Here is a 20,454-nt window from a genome sequence, read left to right on the forward strand (position 1 = left end):
TGAGGTGCTGGAACAGATTGCCCAAAGAGGTTGTGAATGCCTTGTCCCTGAAGGTGTTCAAGGCCAGGCTGGATGGGGCCTTGGGTAACCTCATCTAATACTTGATCTAGTGGTTGGCAACCTGCCTGCAGCAGGGAGATTGGAACTTGATTCTTGTGGACCCTTCCAATTCAAGCCATTCTGTGATTGAAGACAAGGCAGATGAAATCCCTGTGACCTATTCCCTTTAAACAGCTGTTTAAGATAATGTCCTTTGTCCTAGTTGCCAACAGAAGTAGTGGAGTCACCAGCCCTGGAGATGTTCAAGAAATGTGTAGATGTGGCACTCAGGGACATGGTTTAGCAGGTACGGTAGTGATAGGCTGACAGTTGGACTTGATGATTCAATCTGTTTCAACCTTGATTCTATAAATTCTGATTATTCCTGCTTCTTCTGGGATAACCACAGCAAGGTTACATTTTTCCCCCCCTTTCTTCTCTACTGTTGGGCTAACCAAACGATGATTTCCTTAAAACACTGTTCTGATGAAAAATGCAAGCAGGAAACACTGTTTCAGCATTAAAATAAAGTCATTTATTTTCAATTCAAGCAAGTGTGTAAAAACATTAAGCAGAAGCAAAGCAATAGACAACACGCATATGCCACAGAACATGGCCGTGATCACTGCAAGAACAGCAGCAAGCATTAATCTTCTTCATAGTGCAAGTTCAACTATGACATATAATCCTTGCACAGACATTAAAATACAGGATTGCAGTATAAGCTGTGCATTAGTGACAAAAAAAATCATGCTTTTATCATTTATCTACTCTTGCCAGCTCAAGACATTTTGTATTCTTGGGCAGTGGCAGACTAGACTCTGCAATCTCACCACTTAAAAGATCCAGTTTCACACAGGCAGGAGCTGATTTCCAGTAATCTCCATACTGAAAGGTATGATTCAGTTATTTTGAAAAACAAAATCAAAACATTTAATGCCATTTTCATTCTTTGGCTGTCTATCTGGGTTTCCCTAAACTTGTCACCTACCCCAGAACTTGGGTACGGGCACCAGAAGATGTAGCTGGTGTACCTTTCAGCAGTAAAATATGGAAGAGATCCAACTAAACACTGGTCACGGGATGAAAAATCTTATTAGCTTGCAATCTTAAAACTGGGATTAGACAAGAGATTAGGGAAACATTCTGCTCTAGCCCCTTGGATGCTAACTCCACTACTATCCAACAGGATTTTCCTCCCCAACATCCAGGTTTCAGAATAACTGACTATGAAACACAATCTTTAATGTAACCAAGCCCTTTACCTTTGCCTACCCTCTACCTCTGAGAAAGCTGCCCATGGTACTGTTGCTGTGTTCACAAATTGCTAGCAAACCCTGATACACAGATAAACTTCTCAGCATTCAGAAGATGGTTAAATATAGCCACTACTCTTGTTTCCAGCAATGGCATTTTGGTATACCATCTGCTGCAATATTCAGGTTGGGACAAGCCAACATTTTCTCAGCAGAAAGATTAAGGAAGGCAAGATCTAAATTGTTACAAATAGTTCCAGAGATTGATTATTAATTATTTGATAGACACAAAGCATTCAGCAACTTAGGAAATCAGAATGTTTCCACATCAGGTACAGACAACACTCTAACTTCTCTTTTCTCCTACTCTTCTTTGAACTGCCCTATGTACATAGGAAAGCAGGAGGTAAAGGGTAGGCAGGTACTGACCTCTCCAGGAGGAAAGACAGAATAACTGGATCAAATCATCCAAGATAAGATGATATTTAGGTTTTAAATTCAGAGATGAGAGGACCCAGATGAGCTTACTAGATGACTGAGGTTGCAGCAGAAAAAGGTAAGACAGCTGGAAAGATTCTGGGCTACAAATAGGGTATTTCCTGCAGAAATTAAAAGAGAAAAGTCTTCTCCAAATTTTGGCTGCAAGACACATGGCAAAAAAAAAAAAAAAAAAATCAGAGAATCATCCACAGAAGAGGCAGTGGAGCGGGTCTTGGACAGTAAACACGGACCTTCACCATCTCAGCTGCCCCTGACTATGGCATTGCACATTCCCCTCCATAAATGCAGTTTTACCTGTCCACACACAGAATACCCTTGCAAAGGGTTAGCTATGCATAGAGAGATGCCTTTAAAGAGAAAGGAAGCCCAAAGTAGCAGGGTGCTAAACCCCACCAACAGTTAAAGCAGGAATTGAGGAAGAAGGGCAAAATAAAAGAATAGAAATTGGATCTCTGAGTCAAAACCCTAGAAACCCCATGAAACAAAACAGGAGAAGGGAAAGAACAATACTTAGGTCTAAGTCTCATAACCACTCTGGGTCCCCAGGGTATGCCAAGGGGCCTGGTATTGATGCCGTACAGGAGAGCTTGAGAACTGTGTGATACTATCAGAGCTGCTCTGGAAGCTGTAGGTGTCTTCTGCCTGCAGGCCGTCATAATCCACATTGGTAGGGTAGCCATGATAGAAGTTCATCTGCTGACTTAATAAACCCATGGCTTGCTGGGTGTTGCAGCTTGTTCCACCTTTTCCAAAGAACCCCTCATCCTCCACAGCCATGAACGGGTACAGGCCCTGCCCATTCCCATAAGTCTGGCCACTGCTGTAAGCCTGGTGTGCACTGGTCACAGCCTGAAGGTTTCTGTTGGCACCAACAGGGAAGCCTTGGTGAAATGTGGGGGTCATATCCAGATATGTAGCTTGATGAAACCCATTCTGGGGAAGACAGAGAAGAGGCCATTCAGTAATTATGAGCACCATACCAACTATACCCATTGTATTGGATATGTCCTACTTTCCACCTCCTCCAAAATAGGGTCTTTTCAGTCTAGTGTCTTCACTATAGATTACTAATACCAGAGATCACAGATCTTAAGTTAGAAATCCTACAGTCCAGTATCTGGGAGCACCATGCTAGAGGAAAAAAACAACAGGAGCAGCCTTGCTGGCCCTCTTGAGCTGTTTAATTTTTTTACCTATTCTCAACTCAGAAATAAGTGCAACAATACTTCAATTACCAGAGCAGGCTTAAAGAAATAGATGTCGCCATAAAATTCACTGTAAAATTAAACTGGCTTGGACATGATACACTTTTCCCCACAAAATGCAGGAACCCTGACTAGTAGTGGTAAGGCATACTAAGGCAAGGGCAATTCTCTCACCTGTGGTAGATACATCCCTTTATCCACCCACTGACTCTCCTTCTGGCAACGTTTAAACTTCATCCGTTGGTTCTGAAACCATGTCTTCACCTAGAAGAGAGAGAAAAAAACATGGGGCATTAGCAAATCATTCTTATTTGAAGCTTACTACGTATTCCCAAGTGTTTTTTTTTCCTGTAATATACATTGGTTGCTCCAAAAGTAATGCGTTCTATTTTATTTCCATGGTAACTCCAATAGCTAGAAAGAGCACAATAATGCTATCAGATAGAGCAAATTATCAGATACAGAGCACCATATTTCAACATAGTCACCATCATTCACTATGCATTTTCACCAGTGAAAAGTAAGAGCCTCCATACTACACTTGTAAAATCTACACCAACACAACCGATCCACTGTGGCAGTACTACCCACAGCCTCAGTGTGCTAACATCCATTGCCTGGTCTCCTTCAACATTCATAAAGTGTCAATGAATGTCAGTGGGTTCGGTGACACGCCTTTGCTTCATATGCACTTTCATGTCAGACTGCCCCCCTGCTGCCATCTGTCACATGGCAACAAAATGTAATGAAATATTAGCAGGAAGTTTCAGCCTCTGCCTCTGAGATTGTGGTCCAACATAATAAAATTGGAGATATTACTTTTGGAGCGGCCCTCAGTTTCTGCCTTGCTTCTAATGCTATACACAGTTCCATCAGCTAACATTACACAGCTGTAGAATCAAAGCTGGGACTGGTACACTTACAGCTCAGGTCACCGGTGTAGTTTTTACACTCAACACATCAAAACTCCTGCCTGAAAAAGATGCCAGATAAGGCAGCTGCAGCAACGCTGCTTGAATGGCGGCAGCATCTCACTGCTGTGCCGATATCAGTGCTGATTCACGAATGAGTCATCACCTCAGTCACACATGAGAAACTGGTGGGGCAAGGACCATATCCCTGAAGACCAAGGGTGCTGCTCTGAGTAAGAAATGCAGTAGAAATATCTGACTTTCCATTTTACCAGAGAAGACATATCCATACAGAGCAGTAACTTGATTGGCTGCGTGGACTTTCTAACACCTGTACATAGTGGGTAGATAGCACTGGAAGTAAATGTAAGGGGAAGACTGAGTCATGTATTTTCACACCCTCTGCTCTCTCACGTAATCAACGACATGAACAATATAATGAAAAACACTCCTCCCTGTGAGTCCAAGAAAAAAAAAAAGATAATTTGCTTTAGATGACTTTACACTTAACGATGCAACTCAGTTGCTCAGAGCAAGATGTTACCTGCTTGTAGGTGAGCCCGAGGGCAGCAGCCAGCTCCCGGATCTGATGGGGGCTGAGGTACTTCTGGCTCTGAAACCGCTGGTGCAGGGTCTGCAGCTGCTCCTGGGAGAAGGCCGTACGGCTCTTAGCCTTCCTTGCCCCGCTCTCACCTTTATCCTTGACCTTCTGAAAAGCTGGGTGGTGAGAGGGGTGATCTGCAGTGGGGCTAGTGGCAGAGTCCGGGGTATACTGAATGAGTGTCCCAGAGCTGGAGGAAGCTGGAGAGGCATCTGAGGAGAAAAGACAACCGGAGTGAGCAATCACTCCCCATAAAAACTTCGACGTTCAGCTTCTGGGAAGAATTTAAGATTCTGGGCGCACTGGAGACTACTGTGAGCTCCACAGACAGGGTAGGCACGAGAAGCGCTGCCGGCCAAGACAACCCCGCAGCGTCGCCAATACGTGAAGGCCGCGCTCGGGCTTTCGCGGCGGGCATCTAGTAGCCGCTCCCAGCCACGGCCCACCGCTCAGCTCTCGACAGGGCAGGTTAGGAGTAGTGCCTGCCCCTCCCCGACACGGCCCGGCCATCGCACCCTGGCTGCGGTCAGCTTTCGATAACAGCCGACGGCACTGACGGAGCATCGGGTGCGTCGCGCTGGGAGAGGAGAGGCATAAGGGACACGGCCACCCCCTCGGGCCCACATACCTGGGTGGCTGGGCGTCTTCTGCGCTGCGGTCAAGGAGAGGTCTCCTGCTGGAGCTTCCTCGGCGGACACGCTATCCATGCTGCCCGGAGAGGGCCAGTAGTAGTGCCCACACCTAACAGCTCCGTAGGACGGCATAGCCAGGTGGGCACTCATAGTCGGGACGGCACCTCCAGCTCTATCTGGCGGCGAGCTGGTCGCAGACACGCCTGCTGTACGGAGATACCCCCATTAGGCGGTGGGGGGCAATGCTTTATGTCCTCCCCAGACTGGCTTTGGCCAAGGGATTGTCACGACCATTGTCATGTTAAAAGTCAGTTGATTGGGGGGGAGTGGCTTTGGGGATATTCGGAGAGTGGGGGAGGACTACGACGGCAAGGCCAGCTTCCCCATTTGGTTCCTCGGTGGGGGTCAGTTCTTTGCTGCCCGCACACCCGTCCCCCCGGGGGTGGGAGGAAGGGCTTTGTTTCCACCTCTGGCCTAGAAGGCGTGAGCAAGGCCGTCCAGTGCGGCAAAGCTGGGCTGGGCTGGCACCCCCGCCCCCACATTTAACAGTCTTGCTCCCCACCTACGCCTCCTCACCGGTCCCCACCCAAATACGAAGAATGGAGGGGGAGCCCAGAGCCTCCCCCGGGACATGCGGAGGCTTTTCGTGTCTGCATTGCAGACTACAGCCATCATTGTAAACAGATAAGCATTCCTCCTCGCAAGAGAATACAGACTGGGGCCGGAGGGGAGGGTGGTGTTACAGGATAGTGTCTGCATCACGGGGAAGTGAGCTCAAAGAAAGACGAGCTCCCCAGATTTTCCAGCTGCTAACCCAAGGATGAGACAGACAAGTCTATCTTGGAGGAGCACAAAGAAGTGTCACTTCTCAAGCTTCTTTTCTCAGCCATTTGTCGCTTCTTTTCATGACATTTGAAACAAGCAAGAGCTTACAAAAAAAAAAAAATTGCTTTTGGTAAGCACCAGGAAGAGGTGGCAATTACCTGGTTGAGGGCAGTATAAAAGAGCCCTGCAGAACTCAGCACTTGAAGCCAGGGACTACAGACTGCTTGGGGAAGCTAGCTGGTCCCACCTCCCCACCCTCCCACAACCTATACCAAACAAAGTATTACTACTTCGTTTAAGGAAATTAAAAATTTGCTGGGGTGATACCATTGCTCGGGGGTTATAAAATGCGGAAGACCACCTGGGAGACGCACAAATGAGAGCATGCTACAAATCAAGCAAATTCCCTACTTCACCTAATGAAAAGACAGGATGCAGGTTCCTACCTGTCTAAAAAGAAATGGGGAATAGATATTAGGTGCTAATAATCTTCTAGAGGCAACAGAAATAGGCCTCCTTTGCTTCCATATATTTCTTCCTCCCCAGCTTAGTCATGGTGAGCAAACAAGCCCCATGTGTTATGTTAAGCTCCCTTTCCCCAGAGCTGCTAGGTAGTGGCAGGGAGTTGCTGGCCTGAAGGTGCTTTTGCAGCTTAGAGGGGCCCTCGTTGGGCTCATTTTTGATGACCTTCTAATTTATGGTGATTTCGTTTCTCAGAATCTGAACAGGGTCCGGGTAGAGTAGGAACACAGGAGAAAGTTACTGTAATTGGATGAGTGGGGTAAAATATGGAGGCAGAGATGATATCTTGCCCTGAAGCAAGCTGTGTAAGTTGTGGGTTCTCTGCTTCCCTTAGGCTCTTCCCTGTCCCCACAGCCTGGGCTGCTGGTTTCACACACAATTGCTTGCTTGCTATTATGGGCTCAGCCAATGCATGCACAGAAAGGGTTTATCTGTCAAATGTTCAAAATTGGTGTGCAACTGTTATGGTAGTTGTGGCCACTGATCTGCACAGTCCCTTTGCTGACAGGGCTTCCCTGGAGATATGTATGCTACCTCTGAAATAGTGTCTGAGCTCATAAAAACAACAGCCTGTTGCAAAGACAGGGAAAAACACAGGATTTCAATGTCAAGGAAGTTGTGTTTGCAAACCAAAGCACTTGTTTAATTGTCTCTTGGCAATTATAGCTTAAGGGGCTCCACTTGTTTGCCTCTGCAGTGCGCATTAGGTGAAATAGTAAATAACTATTCTTACAATGTTTATTGACACAGACAGCTGGCTGGAGGCTGATGCTGAGAGGTTCCAGGATGCACTCTTGCCATCCCACAAGCTGCAGACTGAGTCATCAGAGGTGACACAGCTTGTCTAGGGACACCTGTAGAAGAAGGATTAGCATTTAACAGCCAGAATAACACCTCCTCTGCCATCCAATCTCCACTCTCCCTTGGTTTATATTTTTTTGCTATTGTCTCCCTCCCAGAGACATCCTGCTTTGCTGTCTGCATGGAACTGATTTCATTTTTTCCCATAATTTTCCTATCATCTTTGTTTATCTTCTGATTTTCTCATCTCACTTGTCTATAATTCCCTTTATTTTCTCTGTTTTCTGTTCCACACGTCGCCCTCTAGTGACATCAGTTTGCTTCCTCTCCTCAGCCAGACCTCTTATCAAATTATCAGACATATCTTTTGAAATGTCTCTGTGGGAGAAATAAGGCTTGTGTGAGTGTATAAAATCATGTCTAAAGCTAAAGTCAGAATTTATTTGTGAAAACAAATTCAGTTATTTTCCCCAAATAAATGATACACATAATAACATTTTGGGAAGGTAAATCCATAGGTCGTACAGGCCCAGAGAATGCTATGGGAAGCAAGATGTAGACATTCAAGAGGCTCCCTGAGGTGCTTGGTCTGGGACATATGCCCTGTGACTCCATTAAGCTGCAAAGTGGATATACTGCCCATGAATATGTAGAGATGATGTGTATTTTAAAAATGCCTGCTGAGAATGACTGCGAGAGTAGATCCAAATATTCACTCATGTTCCTTTTTGCTGCTGTTTTCAGGTGGAGCAGCAACACAATTCAGATCTGTTTTGGTCCTATTCTTTCCAACAGATTGAAGTGGATTTGTCTTCAAGCTGAAGGCTGTGTCACCTCACTCTTAATGCTGTGGTCACTCCCTGCTTTTGCAGTTATCACTTCATTATGTGCCTAATATTATGGAGCATTAGTCACTATGTAAGCATTAACTGGGCCATTAAGCATATGGAAGTGAATGTAAGCAGTCACTTGATGGAAGTGTGTCCCAAGGAGCCTTTTTCATAGTCCTTCCAGAGCAAACATAGAAGCAGATGTCAAAAAGCTCTTGGCTGAAGCACAGGTGAGATTGGACAAGGGCTGGAAGATGTTTTCATGTAGCAAGTTCCCTCTACAAGGGTTCACCTATTAGTGTAAGTAGGGTCACCACTTTCGGAGGGCTGGAGCTCAAACTTGCACTGAAGTGATACAGACAGACCAGTTTACATTTACAGGGGCTGGGGAAGCAGCAGCTGACTGTAAATCCAGTTCTGGAGCTTATACCACTGGATCAGAGTTCTGTGGGTTCCTACCTGATAGCACTGCTAAGCTCATTTTCATCAGCAGGTCACTGTTACACTGGTAGAGGTGTCTCAAATTCTATGTAAATCAAGCATTCTTCTGTAACTGACTCAAACATGGCTCATCTGTGTTTTAGTGAATATTTTGAAGTGTCACTGAGAGTTCCTGTGTTGTTCATGCTCATGTTCATGGTGCTCAGTGAGCTGTAACCAGGGGACCATGGCTGAGCCTTGTTACTCCTCAGAGGTTTCCGTGGGAGCCATCATTCTCGGTCAAGTATATGCATGGTGGGGAAAAGCAGGTAGAAATCCGTTCATTGTATTCTCTTGAGCTTGTCCACTTTTTCCTGCAAGCAGGCTCTCTTGGTATTTTTTAGATTGAACTCTCTTCAGCTAACCTTCAGAAAACATCTGTTCTGCAGCCCTTGGCTCCAGAAAGCCTCCCCAGTGTGGCTTGGTCACAGCCAGCAGACTGGATCGAAAATGTCGTGTTTGTGGAAGGAAGGCAGCCAACAAAGAATAATAAAAATTAGACCCTTATTCATATTAAAATACAGCTTTTCTTTCTCTTGATTTTTTAGGGGAGCAGGTCAAGAAAAGGACAAAGCTTCTCCTCTTCACTGACAACCATGTTGCTTAATCACCTGAGAATTACTGGATGATGTGACCCATTGTTAGCCGTGGAGAGGCAGACTTGAACAGAGGAACCGTGGCATAAAACCTGGAGGCAGGCTGGCAGGCAATCTAGAGTGTCAAAATAAGGTGGAAAGAAAGCTAGTGAGACCACACAGATGGGCCTGTTCTTTCTTTATCAGCCCTTCCTTGCACTAATGCTTGCTACACACAGAAATGCCGAAGTGCTATAATTGTAAGTATTTGTCTCAGGAAGCATTCCTTGTCAGTGCTTATAAACTCGAATCAAGAATGATCTCCGTAGGGGCGATTTGAGAGCCAGGGTTGTACAGTCCTGGGGAACATGTAGAGACTATGCATATTGGACAAGAACCTTCTAAATGGCTTCCCTGATCAACTTTCCCTTTTGGCAGTAGTGATTGTTCTCATAGGCCCAGTTAGATGTCCTCTTACTAAAAGCAAATGGCACAGTGATAGCTGTGTTCAAATGCTTGCTTGCTTAGAGTTTCTGCCATTTCCACCACTGGAGGGGGATACTTAGTGCTGTGTTTCTCGTACAAAGACCCTGTGTAATTTAACAGCATGTGTCACCTCTCAAGCTCTCCTCCTAAAGGATGCTCTGTATCAGACAGTTTGTGATGTCTTCTCTGAACAGATTCCGCAGATTCCTTTTATGAACTTTGAAATGAAACAGAGGCTTTTTTTTTTGTTTTCCCTCCCTCATGTTTCTTTATTTTTTCTGATGGGTTCAATTTTATACACCCCATTCATTGGGAAAAGTCTCTGGAAAATCCATAGCTACTGAGAGCCTACAGTTAGTGGGGCACTTGATTGCTAGGATGTGTGTTGAATGTTTTCTTGGGTTCACTGTGTATTGTGGCACCTGTTCTCTTCCACATCCTTCATTTGAGGCTAATCCCATGTTTTTCACTGTTGTTAATGAGAATTACATGCCAAGTGATGACTGTAATTATGCTTGTGCAGGCCATAAATGGGCATACCGACTGAGAGTCATTTTATTCCTAATACATCTCATGAACCAATTAGCACATGCTTCTCAAGCAATTAATTGTGCCCATTCAGTTACATCTGGATTTTTTAAGCCCAGAAAGTCCCCATAGGAACAGATAATCTATAAGACAAGTATCTTGTTACAGGGATGGCTGAAAAGGGTGCTTCTCTTTCAAATCTCTCACAGGTAGGGACAGGGACCTCCACATTGTCTGGTCCTTACCCCCATTGGTATACCGTCTCCTTTCCTCCAAGACTGGCTCTTGCACACACATTCATGTGTGATTAGCAACTGTTAGAGCCTGAGGCTCCCTGGCTGGCACCCGCTCTACATCTGAATGGCAGCCGGTGAAACCCAGTGCTGTTCGATGGGATCTGCAAGTGGATATTGTCTGGGACTGACGGAAGAAAAAGATTTACCTGCTTTTGTCTAACAATATTTATGTGGCCGACTTGGCTGAGATGGGAAAGATAAAGAGACAAAAAGAACAGTGAGAGACAGTAGTTTTTTTTTTTAACGGAATGTCTTTTATCTAGGAATTGCCTTTCAGTACTTAAAGGAAACTTATAAACAAGATGGAGACTGACATTTTACACAGTCTGATAGAGACAGAGCAAGGGGAAACAGTTTTAAAGTAAAAGAGGAAAGATTTCCATTAGCTTTTAGGAATAAATTCTTTACTCAGAGTGTGGTGAGGCACTGGAACAGGTTGCCCTGAAAAGTTGTGGATGGCCCATTCTTGGAGGTGTTTAGGGCCAGGCTGAATGGGGCCATGGGCAGCTTGAGCTAACCGATGGCAACCCTGTCCATGGCTGGGGGTTAGCTTTAAGATCCCTTCCAACCTAAGCCATTCTATGAATTGAATCCAATGGAAGTTGGAGGCTTGGGAGGAGGATATAACATTTACATTGAATCGAAGAAATCGATGTATAGAAACTTAACAGCAAAATTTTATTACTGCTAAGTCAGGTATTCTTTATTAGCAGCACTGGGAAGCACTGGGGATATTTCCACCATAAGTGCTTCAAAGATTACATGATCCAGAGTCTGTTATGTTTCCACAGATAGTATATATTCATCAATTACTTGCGAGACAATTAACATATACACACCTGTCTCAGGTAGTGATTTATGAGGTTTCCAGTCTTCTATTCTATGGTGTTTTCTACTGTCTAGTGTCCTTTTAGCATCATGACAGTCCAATCGAAAGCCTTTTACTTCATCCAGTGGTCTTCCTTGCTTGGCCTCTAGATGAACTTTCTTCATTGATGCATGCTCAGTAGGAGAATACCTATTACAAGTAATTCATAGGTACCAAAATCATAACATTTGCTCACTCAGCACTCAGCCATTATTTCTGGACATCTGCTTGTCATTGGATAGAGAGAAGTTTGGCATCCTGACTTTTAATGATATATACTGGGGTGTTAGAAGATACGGAGGATAGAAGGGAGCATCTTGACGTCTGCCTGTTACATCTCAACCTAATCACAGAGTGAGACAACTCAGCCTTGTGTGGAGGCCCTGGCTTTCATTATTGTGTTTCTTTTGCTGAGGATCTCTTGTCAAAACAGAATAGCCTTACAACATGCTTTCTAGTCTATAATGCTACATCCATCACTACTCGCAACATCTAAAAGCTGTTACAGTTTTGCAAGCAAGAACTAATCATGTAATACAACAATTCAACTATATTTCTAAAAATACAGTACTAAAATATATGGTATATCTACTTTTTCAAATCAACTATTTCTAAAAACGCATTACAAAATATATTGTGGCCTACTTATTCAAATCAACATCACTAGTGGTATAAAGGTAAAAATGATCTGTTCATCTCCTTCAGATTGTCCGGAGAACTATTTTACATCAGGAAGTGAAAGCACATCTTTGTGGTCAGCAAAGAAATAAAGAGACTGCAGAATTGACTGGGTATCTTCTCAGGCTGCAAGATCAGGAAAAAACACAGAATCATACAGTGGCAGAACTCCAGACCCTCAAACTCATCTATGAGAATATAAAAATGCTTCCTCAGAACAACTTAGTCATAAAGAAGGAGGAGGAGCAGCCATGACTATTGGGAACAACATCTTGCTAAAAATTCCAGTTCTAAAGTCAATTGTGAACTGCATGCAAACTCTGGGGCTAAGACAGGCCTGAGAACACCTTATCTTAATCCCACTCATGACTAAATCATGCCACTGTAGTTGTAAACAATCTAATAATAGCGTCAAAGCATCTGCAGATGCAAAGTAACCTTGCAGAGAGTTGCATACTTTTGGTGCAAACACACAGGTCTTGGCCTGGGATCCAGCAGAGCCCTCTAACAAGCTTAACACCTCGGTTCTTTCTTCATTTACTACAGCTGCCAGATGTCCCCACAACTACAGCAGAAATGGTCCAGCAGGATATAGTTAATCTCTTCTCAGCCACTGTAGTCCACAGACGGCGTGTAAACATAAACCACTGGAGATTTCAGTTTCTGTCAGTACCCAGTACCTACTCTGCAATCCCATATGCTGGCTTCAGCTGGTGGTGATCTCTGATCTGCCCACTAGCTGCACCCACTGTGGGGACATGTCAGTAGTTGTGCCCTGCAGAGAGAGCAGGACATTAGGCAGTGTGTTCCCCAGCACAGCTCAGTGATTAAGGCCTGCTTCTGTTGCATAAGCAGCTAGATCACGCCTCTTCTATGATTTGATCCCCAGAGAATAGGTTGTACACCAGCCACGGGCTTCAGTGTCTGCTTCCTGAACATGTCTTTCATGGAAATGATTTGAGACAGCCATGTGGAGCACATGTTCCTGGCAGTGCTGAATGATACAAAGTAATGCCAAGGCATGGGGCTGTCTGACCACAGCCCTGCTGTGACTAGCCCTGTCTCAGGGAGCTGCATCGCCTGCCTGTCCCCTCCCCCCGGCCTCTACTGGACTGGCAATGGAATGGTGCTTCAGCTTCACCTGTCTGTGGCCCTGGGAGAGAGGTGATGGCATGGGGAAAGGAAAATCAAGGGAGTGGAAAAGGCAGAGATAGCCAGATGAGGTGGAGGTAGGATGTCCCCTTCTTCCTGCACCTCTTGAGATGCAAGATGGTGCAGCACAAGCCTGGGTGCAGGGACCTCAGTATAACCCTAGAGCCACGGGGCTCATGCTCACACATGCTCAAGGCTGTGTGTGGAACATGACCCACTTGACTGGCACACAGTGAAAAAAAATGCCAGTAATTTCCTTCACAAAAAGCCCAGGGTTAGAGAGGCTCACTCTTAATGCACCAGTGTCTCTTGAAACAAGAGGCTGAGAAACACAGAGTGTTGCTCTGTGTCCTTTCTTCCCATTTTTGAATGGCAGTCTTCAGGAGATCTCGAGCTGGTGACTTCACAGGGAAGACGTACATTTTCTAAATGGCCACAACGACAGAGGTGCCTGTAGTCTCACCATTTCCTCTCTCAGGATACTCTCTATACTTACTCTCTGCTCCAGTGACCTCTTGATCACCAGATTGCTATGATCACCGCAGCAAGGCACCAAAACCACAAATCTCTGGGACAGCTGCACCATACTGATAGAGTGGGACAGGCTTAGATTGGAGAGATCTTTGCAAAGGTGGGCCTCACTTCCCTCATCCAAGTGACTCTTTCAAAGACCTGTCTTCTCTGCATGTTGGACAAGTGAGCCACTTAACACGATGTACCTAGCATTTTCTTCCCCTCACTCTGAGTCAACCGTGGCATTCCAGGGAGGCTTCTTTTGTCTGGCTCATCTCTTATCTCCCCTCAGATTGTTCTGCTTATTCTCATTATCTCATTTACTTGTATTTCTCTCATGCATTTTCCTGTTCATTCTGCACTTGAGGTGGCCTCCCATTTTAAATTGTTTTGTTTTCCTTCATGACTCCTTCATTTCCTTTATGCTGTGATTTCCTTTATCAGTTTCTGTTATACTTTGAGTTTATTTCTAGCTTGGAGACACAGCAGTGCAGGCAGATATGAGAGCTGAGCTGGCTATAATCATTTGGCTTTTCATTGGGAAAGGTTGTTTGGACAGAAGCAAGAGGTTTCTGTGGAAAGTTTTGGTTTTTAATTTTTTTCCCCCTTATGAAGCCTTCTCCAGGATGAAAAGAAGGAGATTAATTGAGTAATCAATCCTAGGTGAGACAGGCTCATACCCTTTTCTAAAACCTTTTCCAGGAGGACCTAGACAGGCTTGAGCAGCGGGCCCAGGTGAACCTCATGAGGTTCAACAAATCCAAGTGCAAGGTCTTGCACCTGGGTCAAGGCAACCCCATTACTGATACAAACTGAGGGGTGGAAGGATTGAGCAGAGCACTGCCAAAAAAGAGCTGGGGTTACTGGTAGATGGGAAGCTGGACACGAGCCAGCGGTGTGCCTTCCCAGCCCAGAAAGCCGGATGTACCCTGGGCTGTATCAAAAGAAGCATGGTCAGCAGGGCAAGGGAGGTGATCCTGCCCCTCTGCTCTGTGCTGGTGAGGCCTCACCTGGAGTACTGCATCCAGATGTGGAGTCCTCAGTACAGGAGAGACATGGACCTATTGGAACATGTCCAGAGAAGGGCCACAAAAATGATCCACGGAATGGAGCACCTCTCCTCTGAGGACAGGCTGAGAGAGCTGGGGCTCTTCAGCCTGGGAAAAGAAGGCTCCAAGGTGACCTGATAGCGGCCTTTTAGTATCTGAAGGAGAGCTAGAGGAAAGAAGGGGACAGACGCTTTCGCAGAGTCTGTGGTGATAGAACAAGGGGAAATGGTTTCAGGCTCAAAGAGGGTAGATTTAGGTTAGATATAAGGAAAAAATCTTTTACGGTGAGGATGATGAGGCACTGGAACAGGTTCCCTAATGCTGTGGTTGATGCCCCATCCCCGGAGACTTTCAAGGTGAGGGTGGGTAAGGCTGTAGGCAACCTGATCCAGATGTGGTGTCCGTGTTCACTGCAGGTGAGTTGGACTAGATGGCTTTCAGAAGTCCCTTCTAACTCTAAGGATTCCGTGATTCTATGATTCTAAACCTGGTTCTATGATGTCCCAGCTGAATGCCACAAACTATCAGTTGTTTTGGAGGGTAATACAATATGTAGGTGAAAAAACAGTGAAATCTTTGCAGGGAAGGGATGGAGGGACTCAATTTCAGTTGTGGGTTAAACTAAAACCAAATCATTGTGGTGATGCTTTTTGAAGTCAAGAAAAAGCTTTCCTGGCTTATGTTGTATTTTACTATGTCTTAAAACTCAGGACAAACTGGGGCTAGAGAGAAGGAGAGGGTGCTTTCTTGTTCCTTGTCTCACAAGGCATTTTGCCTGAATTGGGATGCTTGTACCAAAACACTTGGCCCTACTGGACCCTGCACAGCCACCATGCCCCAGAGAACTTCTCTGTCCCTTTATCTCCTTTCATTCATTTGCTGTCTGCTGCTCTGGCTTAAATTTTCCTTTTGGAGACAGAGATCCAAGTGAGGGGATGGACACATGGCTTACTCATGGACAGATATCAGAGAACTGAAGCTGAGTGGCTTCATTACCTCCGTGGTTGTTCATTTATTTGTATCTGAAAAGAAGCCTGCAGATAATAGAGTTGAACTGCAGGTAGGTTGGCAAGACAGGCAGGGTTACCCCAGAGCTATATGCGTCAACAGGCTATCCATGGGCTGGAATGAGATGGGGAATTTTCAGGCTGAGGACAGGAATGGCGAATGTTGTGAACATGCCAAGGCAGATTGCCTACTGGTTGTATGTAGTGCAGGCTATCGTATAGGATAGGGATCAGTCCTGTTTGGGTTTCCTCAGCTCTGCAACTTAGGCCTCAGTCTGCCACGTCACAGATGTGTAGGCAGCTCCTTGTGCTGAGAGGCTTCTGTTACTACAAATATCTCCAAGAAATTCCTCTGGTAATGGAATGGCTTTGCAAATGGACAACTAAAGCTGCACAGAGATGTGTTGTATTGCATTATGGCTTTCTTTGCCTTTCTCTGACTTATGTTCTCCCTTCATGGAAAGAATTTCCCTGTCTATCTAACTGAGGCGGAGTAGCTGAATGGCAGTATCACCACTCAGGGTAATCTCATGGCAACGAAGAGGAGTTTCCGGATGGCACATAGTTGATACAGGAAAGAGAGATCTCCTTTAAGGAGAAAAGGAAATCTTTTATCCTATTACAATGGTCAGGCTTAAATGAGGAAATGACACTGCTCGCTCCCTTTCTTTTCCCCCTCAAACACCGCCTTTCAAAATGGAATCTACTTCACTGAGTGCCCCCAATATCATCCAATTAAAAGTCTCTGGAAATCACTGGGGCAGCACGTGTCCTATAAAACAAGGAAACAAGCTTCATAGCATGAGATCAACAATTTTCCTTGGGTTATTTATTTGCCTAATGTTTTTTGTGTTCTTAACTGTCCCTCCTGTTCTTTGTCCAAGGAGCCTGGATGTCAGATAAGTGGCTGTGACGTAGTATGAGACTAGAGCAGTTGGTCTGTAAGGAAGGTCAACAATTTGATAGCAAAGGCAAACAAAATCTAAAGTACTACAGAGAGGTGTGCTAAGAAGTGGTGGTGTTTTGTGATATAAAGATTTTCATGACAGTTGTTGATTTTTACACATTCTCTTGTTCTATTCAACTTTGGGAGATAATGAATGTTCCTTAACGAAGTCAAAAACAGAAGATGATGACAGAAAGCTCCAGCTGTTGGGAGATCAACATCCAATATATGCATAGGAAACATACCCTAATATTTGGCAAGCTCTTTAAAAATGTTGATTAATCACAGAAGTGTAGTTATGTTATGGCTTCTATTTCATTTAGTAATAAAGATAAAACATAAATAGCAACAAATTAGATAAATTTAATTAAAGCTTTAAAAACCTTTGACTCATATGTTCCAAACCATTCTATGATTCTATGACTAGGCAATCAGAACAAGCCTAGACAATTAATGCCAGACAAATGCAGAGCTGTCAGTCATCACTAGGTGCCACGTATTTGTCCCAGCTCGCTTGTGGGCCAATAGCAAGATCCAGACAGGGCACTGCTGACTGCCCCCAACTGTGGTTTTTTGCCAGCATAAAAATGCAGTGTCACTGGCGTTACAGGTGGTACTGAGCATGGCTCATGCTGTGCCATTGCACAGATCAGATGTTTAGGCTGCTTCCTAAATGGCAGGAAAGAGCAGAGTGATTGTGTTCCTGAAGATGCTGGTGCTAAATGGTTGTGCCCCTGGATATGAGAGACTACTTCAATGAATAAGTCCAGATCTTTGGATGCTGGGAGAGCAAAAAAGCACACACACAAAAAACCCAACCAGCCAACCAAACAAAAAATCTGACAAGGTAGTTTTCTAACCTGCTGTTTTTAGTGAAATGGAATGAAATAAATTTATAGTTAAGTAGGTCATTGCACATCTGGGAAATCCATTTTTTGTGGCATCAGTGGAAAGGAAATATTCTGCGCTATTACAAGTGCTATGTCCATTTTAAATCACAGCAAATTCAAAGTGTAACTGTTGAAGGATCTAAATGTCATATTTTAGTTTTTGTTTCAAGATTATCTATTCCACTAAGGAATTTCATCCACAGAGGGTGGCCATCTACTTTACTATGTCTAGAAGACAGTAGTCGTAAAGTGGTGCTGACTTTCCTCAGTTTCTAAAAGCTACCAATATTGTGCACAGTCAGCTTGTCACCGAGGGTCTTGAGTACACTGGACCATGCTAAATATCCCTGATGAGAAACCTCTGGATGTGGAAATGGAGGCAGGTAGCAGACAGAATGAGGAAGAGTGTCCAAGACCCGCTACTCTTCTAACGTTGTTCCTCTGTACTGTCCTCTGTACAGCCCTGCTCTCAGTACTGTGTGTTTGGGAATATAATCTTTCTCTCTCTGCTGTTCCCAAGGCTAGGTTATTTTTGCAAGACTAAAACAAATACTCATTTTTTTTTTATGCCCATTTCAGTCATTGAACTCTAACGCTACAATTGGGTCTGATTTTTCTCTCGTTTATATGATTAATCTTTTAACACAGTCAAAAGAATTGCTCAGAATTTTGTATAGATCTAACCTAAAGATAATCTGGCTTTACAGAAGTCAACTACCTGTAACTCACAGAGTGGCAGCACTCTTCAGTTAAGTGAAGTCCAATTTGTGAGATGCATCCCCTCGGTCAGATACAGATTTTTCTATCTTACAAAAACAGGAACTGATGTTTTCAAGATGGTCTTAAAGAAGCAGAGAAAATGGATCACATTAATTGTTATGGGAGGAAGAGGAACAGCAGAAATGAGACATCTCTAAGCTCAATTTATGAAGGACTCAAGTGAGGAATATCAGGAAAAGCTTTACACACGCACATACACGCACACACGAAGACCAACTCAAGTCACCACTCAGGTGAGTCAGCAAAGCTGAAGCTGCAGTCAAACACTGCTCTCTTTCCCACCATCTCCATGTCAGGCACTTAGGTGGTAATTTGGCTTCAACATGCAACAGTTCCACTTTGGGCACATGGCTTCTCATCCCTTAGGGAATAGCTGACCCTTGCTATGACCTAACACTATCTGGCAAAGCCTACTGTGACTTGGTCACAGAAAACAGTGGCTCTGGACTCTGGATCAGTTGTTCATATTCTGATTATCTGTAACACTATGATAAATTTTCTATTTCAAGCCATTCTTTTTGAATCATATTTGCTGTGCAAATCAATCTGTGGTCAAACAGTAAGCAAGAAGTGACATCATATTCAGTTTGGTTCTTGGCAGATTTTTCTGTGCCCAGTGTTTGAGGGGAGAACAAGGAAATAAAATACAGAATATTATGCTGTATCTAATGTAATAGCAAAAATAAACATACTAAATGAGATCTGATAGGCCAAATATAAACGATGCAGCTGAGTAACATTTCTCAATAGCAACAAATAAATTACAACTTAGGAAGCAGAATCAATCTCTCTTGAACAATCACAGACAGAAATCAACTCATGAAACATGAAAATACTCTTTTTGCTGCCACAGGTGACCGGACCATTGCCATTTGACCACGTGACACAAGCATATGAGGCTGTGGAAAAGATCTAGAAACTTGGGGGTTGTGTTCTTTTCTTGGATGTCTTGCTGTCATGTACACAGAAAATGAGCCGAATCCTGTCCCATGTAGATTCTTTATGGTCACTGCTATTACTTTATGTACTGTGGCTTTTCTGTTCCCTACTTTGGACATAGGACATCTTAGTCTCCCATGGACTGAAATTTGCGCTCGAACTCAGTCACTGTTGTACTATAATCCAGCAGGCGGCTCAGCACCACACAATTGTTTGTTCGCTCTTCCCAAAGGGGAGAGAATCAGAAAGGTGAAAGTGCTAGAACTTGCAGTTAGAGATAAAGACGGTTTGCTAGGTGAAAGCTGTGCATGCAATCAAAGCAAAACAAAGAATTCATTCACTGTTTTCCATTGGCGGGCAGCTGCTCAGCCACTTCCAGAAAAGCAGGGCTCATCTCATGTAACAGTTTACTGGGGAGACAAACACCATCACTTTGAATGTCTTACTCTTCCTCCTTCTTTTCCTCAGATTTTATTGATGAGTGTGATGTCCAGCAATGGTATGGGACATCTCTTTTGTCAGCTGGGGTCAACTGTCCTGATTCTCTCCCCTTCCAGCTCTTTGTGCACCCCCAGCCTCCTTCTGGCAGTGAGAGGAAAAGGAGTGTTAGCTGTGATGGAGAGACTGTTTACACAGTAGCATAGGGCCCAAATCATGAAAATATTGGCAAAGAAGGCCCATATCTCTGCTGTCTTCTGAAGACCTCTTTAACAGTCTACCTGCGGATGGGTAAGGTAGATTTCTAGCTTGTGAACAACAGATTGTGTATGGGTTAACTAGTAAGCAGCTAAGCACCAAACAAACTCCACTCCCTGCCCCAGCTCACATTTTGGGAAGAGAACTGGAAGACCAAAAGCAAGAGAATGGACGGCCTGGTGTTGGGAAAACTTTGCTCAAACAGGCTTGCTCAAATATCTTTATCCCAAAAAGAGACAGAGGAGAGTCTTTAGCTTTCTTTATTTGAATAAAGGGAGAGTCTACTGGGGACATTTTCCCAATAGGATCTCTCAAAGTATCGGATTTTGTAGATTCCCTTTTATCTTCCCATTTGCATTGTCCCACCTGCTTTCCTCATTGTCTGAAGTACTTGCAGATTACAGACTTCCCGGTCCACCTAGTACATGTTTCCCCTTGTATGTAACTT

The 20,454-nt window shown here is 44.3% G+C and overlaps 1 protein-coding gene across 1 annotated transcript; it reads right to left on the bottom strand.

Moving 5' to 3' along the window:
* On the bottom strand, window positions 552-5,646 carry LOC110397698 (homeobox protein NANOG). The gene is made up of 4 exons (XM_021394349.1): window positions 5,142-5,646; window positions 4,457-4,725; window positions 3,176-3,265; window positions 552-2,729 (listed from the first exon to the last, which is right to left on the bottom strand). Exons 1-4 carry the CDS (start codon window positions 5,293-5,295, stop codon window positions 2,313-2,315), a joined length of 930 nt encoding a protein of 309 aa, XP_021250024.1. The 5' UTR covers window positions 5,296-5,646; the 3' UTR covers window positions 552-2,312.

Source organism: Numida meleagris, chromosome 1, assembly GCF_002078875.1.
Source record: "Numida meleagris isolate 19003 breed g44 Domestic line chromosome 1, NumMel1.0, whole genome shotgun sequence".
Classification (NCBI taxonomy): domain Eukaryota; kingdom Metazoa; phylum Chordata; class Aves; order Galliformes; family Numididae; genus Numida; species Numida meleagris.

Bases quoted from the DNA above. Each gene is read 5' to 3' on its own strand.
- LOC110397698 (XM_021394349.1), bottom strand. From the start codon at position 5,295: ATGAGTGCCCACCTGGCTATGCCGTCCTACGGAGCTGTTAGGTGTGGG. The intron at 4,726-5,141 runs GTATGTGGGCCC...TTTTCTCCTCAG, and splicing joins GAAGACGCCCAGCCACCCAG to ATGCCTCTCCAGCTTCCTCC. The intron at 3,266-4,456 runs GTAACATCTTGC...TCTCTCTTCTAG, and splicing joins TCGGGCTCACCTACAAGCAG to GTGAAGACATGGTTTCAGAA.